We start from the raw sequence: 4,252 nt of genomic DNA on the forward strand, positions 1-4,252 counted from the left end.
TTTCTGAAGGCTTCCCATTTTCCAGCCGTCCCTTTACCTGTGAACATCTGCCCCCAATCAGCTTTTGAAAGTTCTTGCCTAATACTATCAAAATTGGCCTTTCTCCAATTTAGAACTTCAACTTTTAGATCTATCCTTTTCCATCACTATTTAAAATCTAATAGAATTATGGTCGCTGGCCCCAAAGTGCTCCCCCACTGACACCTTAGTCACCTGCCCTGCCTTATTTCCCAAGAGTAGGTCAAGTTTTGCACCTTCTCTATTAGGTACATCCACATTCTGAATCAGAAAATTGTCTTGTACGCACTTAAGAAATTCCTCTCGATCTAAACCTTTTACACTATGGCATTCCCAGTCTATGTTTGGAAAGTTAAAATTCACTACCATAACCACCCTATTATTCTTACAGATAGCTGAGATCTCCTTACAAGTTTGTTTCTCAATTTTCCTCTGACTATTAGGGGGTCTATAATACAATCCCAATAAGGTTATCATCCCTTTCTTATTTCTCAGTTCCACCCAAATAACTTCCCTGATATATTTCCAGGAATATCCTCCCTCAGTACAGCTGTAATGCTATCCCTTATCAAAAACGCCATTCCCCTTCTGCCCTTGCCTCCCTTTCTATCCTTCCTGGAGCATTTGTATCCTGGAACATTAAGCTGCCAGTCCTGCCCATTCCTGAGCCATGTTTCTGAACCTTGCCGAATGCCTTACTGAAGTCCATATTGATCACATCTACCGCTCTGCCCTCATTAATTCTCTTTTTTACTTCTTCAAAAAACTCAATCAATGTCAACAATTCCTTTGAGACAGTCAAATTAATGTTTAAATCTGACCAAAACTGTACGTAAAATTGGTCTAATTTTACAAGGACACTAAACTACTGAGAGAAAAGGGTATCATCACTTTTTAAAATCTAAAAGAGGCAGATAAATATCCATGAATTATTGTAGGAAGCATTGGTACCTCTACAATTGGCTTCAACAATCCTAGGGCATGGGGCAGAAAGAAAAGTCAAACATACTTCCTGTCAATTCCAATATCTGTTTCCAAATTATGGAAACAAACAGAAATATAAGCACATGTAGATATAAAGGATATGATCATGCATTTAGATAGTTCAATCATACTAGGCCATTCTGAGAAATCTGCTAATATATTTCTAATAGGTAAAGTGTATGAGCTAAAGGTATGAGCTTAACATCAAAAGTTCTTTAGGCACAGGGTGGTGGATGCCTGGAATGAGTTCCCAGAGGAGGTGGTAGAGGTGGGCATGATAACATCATTTAAGATGTATCTAGACAGATACATGAATGGGCAGGGAGCAGAGGGATAGAGATCCTTAGAAAATAGGCAACAAATTTAGATAGACGATTTGGATTGGCACAGGCTTGCAGGGCTTGCAGGGCCTATTGCTGTGCTGTATTTTTTTTAGATTAGATTAGATTACTTACAGTGTGGAACAGGCCCTTCGGCCCAACAAGTCCACACCGACCCTCCGAAGAGCAACCCACCCAGACCCATTCCCCTACATTTACCCCTTCACCTAACACTACGGCAATTTAGCATGGCCAATTCACCTAACCTGCATATCTTTGGACTGTGGGAGGGAACCGGAGCACCCGGAGGAAACCAACGCAGACACGGGGACAATGTGCAAACTCAACACAGAGAGTTGCCCGAGGCGGGAATTGAACCCGGGTCTCTGGCGCTGTGAGGGACAGCGGTGTTAACCACCATGTTCTTTTGTTCTTTGTTAGTTCAGTTGGCTGGATGGATGGTTTGCTGTATACAGTGATGCCAACAGCATGGTGTCAATTCCCATACCAGCTGAGATCACCATTAGGTCCCACCTTCTTAATTTCACCCCTCACTTGAGGTGACCTTCAGATAAAACTATCACCTCTAATGACAGAGTAGCCCTATGGTCCTCTGCTATTATGACAAATTTTGACTTCTTTGCTACAGTAGGAAAGTGTGCCCTACAATATTTTCATAACTCAATAGAATGTAACATTTCGTTACCCTGAGCACAGGACACACATTGCTGACACTGGGTTATATTTACCTCATTGAGAATGTACGTGGCATTCCTTGCTCGCATCATCTCAGGAGTCTCCTCAACCACCGTTAAGCCCTTACCCTTCACACCTTCCTCGAGATCCTTCCTGTACTCTTTCTAAAGAAATGGAAAAAATAGCTACAGAAATACTGACTATATGACATTTCTGCCCAGACAGTAAACTGAGACTAGACAACAGAATGACACACACATCTTTCATTGTGTTAAGATAGATAAAACACTTCAAGCACAATTAATTGACTGAAATGCAAGTTTCTTTACATTAGCATTACAAGAAATTAGCGTGACAATGCTCTGAATGAACATGATGCATAATTGCCAAATACTGAGAGAGACACCAGCAAAAGATAGAGTACAAGCCAATGAATAACTAAATTATTTTACAAATTATAAACAAAATGCTTAAAAATATGCAGAAAATTTTTTTCATGATTAGTGAAAACATGGTTGTGCATGAACTTACTCATGACATACTCCAAATTTTATTTGTTTCAACACAAAGCAATAATTACTTTTCAAATTGTTAAACAACAAAGAAATAGACTGGATACCTCACAGCCTATTTTAGTTGCATATTTGACATGCAACATTGCGGGCGTAATCTCCAAACCAGAAAGATTCCTGCCTTTTATGTGCTCTTCCAAATCCTTCTTATATTCTTTCTATTGGTGATAGGGAGAAGAAATAAAGTAGACAAGAAATTTGCAGCAGAATTAAAAATAAGTGGTCAGCATGTATATAACAGACAATTGAAAATTCTTAAAACATTCTTGGTGGGTATAGTCATTTTTATACAGTTCCACAAAATGTACTATTGCGAAGTTATACTCTTTGGCAGCTGAATATTAGTTAAATGGAGAAAGACTGCAGAAAGCTGCAGAGAAAGGGATTTGGGAGCCTTTATTTCTAAATCACAAAAAGCTGGCATCCAACTTAGTTGGCCTCTATTTCATAGTGAATAGAGTATAAAAGTGGGAGCCTTTGCTAAAACTATGCAGGACACAAGACATGCTCCACGTGCAATACTGCGAACAGTTTTGCACACATCAATCTAAGAAATATATATTGGCATTGGAGGCAATCCAGAGAAGGTTCACTACGCAGATACCATGGATGGAGGATTGATTTCTGAGGAGAGGTTGAATAGATTGTGCCTGTATTCACTGGAATTTAGAAGAATAGGAGGTGGCCTTATTGAAACATACAAGATTCAAGTGATGGCTTGTTAGTGGGTGAGCATTTTGGTGATGGTGACCACAATTCTGTGACTTTCACCTTGGTTATGGAGAGAGATAGAGAATAGGAGGTGGCCTTATTGAAACATACAAGATTCAAGTGATGGGCTTGTTAGTGGGTGAGCATTTTGGTGATGGTAACCACAATTCTGTGACTTTCACCTTGGTTATGGAGAGAGATCGGTGCGTGCAACAAGGTAGGTTTTACATTTGGGGGAAGGGTAAATACAATGCTGCAAGACAAGATCTGAGGAGCATAAGTTGGGAGCATAGGCTGTCAGGGAAGGATGTCGTTGAAATGTGGAACTTTTTCAAAGAACAGATACGACGTGTCCTTGATATGTATGTACCTATCAGGCAGGAAACAGATGGTCGTGTGAGGAAACCTTGGTTGATGAGGGAGGTTGAATGTCATGTAAAGTGGAAGAAGGAGGCTTACATAAGGTTGAGGAAACAAGGTTCAGACAGAGCGTTGGAGAGATACACGATAGCCAGGAGGGAGCTGAAGAAAGGGATTAGGAGAGCAAGAGAGGGCATGAAAAATCTTTGGCAGGTAGGATCAAGGATAACCCCAAGGCCTTTTATGTGTATGTGAGAAACATGAGAATGACGAGAATGAGGGTAGGTCCGATCAAGGACAGTAGTGGGAGACTGTGTATTGAGTCGGAAGAGATAGGAGAGGTCTTGAATGAGTACTTTTCTTCAGTATTTACGAACGAGAGGGACCGTATTGTTGAAGAGGAGAGTATGAAACGGACTGGTAAGCTAGAGGAGATACGTGTTAGGAAGGAAGATGTGTTGGTCATTTTGAAAAACTTGAGGATAGACAAGTCCCCCGGGCCTGACGGGACATATCCTGACGGGAAATGTGGGAAGCAAGAGAGGAAATTGCAGAACCGTTGGCAATGATCTTTTCGTCTTCACTGTCAAC

At 40.7% G+C, this 4,252-nt stretch overlaps 1 protein-coding gene across 23 annotated transcripts in view; it reads right to left on the minus strand.

Annotated features, from left to right (window-relative positions):
* Positions 1–4,252, minus strand: part of neb (nebulin) — a 270,517-nt gene that overhangs the window by 25,004 nt on the left and 241,261 nt on the right. For all 23 annotated transcript variants that reach the window (XM_043694176.1, XM_043694181.1, XM_043694178.1 and 20 more), the window contains 2 exons: positions 2,638–2,748; positions 2,072–2,182 (listed from right to left, as the gene is read on the minus strand). In XM_043694176.1, the coding sequence (XP_043550111.1) occupies positions 2,072–2,182; positions 2,638–2,748 (222 nt within the window). The remainder of the gene's footprint in view (positions 1–2,071; positions 2,183–2,637; positions 2,749–4,252) is intronic.

Source organism: Chiloscyllium plagiosum, chromosome 7, assembly GCF_004010195.1.
Source record: "Chiloscyllium plagiosum isolate BGI_BamShark_2017 chromosome 7, ASM401019v2, whole genome shotgun sequence".
NCBI lineage: Eukaryota > Metazoa > Chordata > Chondrichthyes > Orectolobiformes > Hemiscylliidae > Chiloscyllium > Chiloscyllium plagiosum.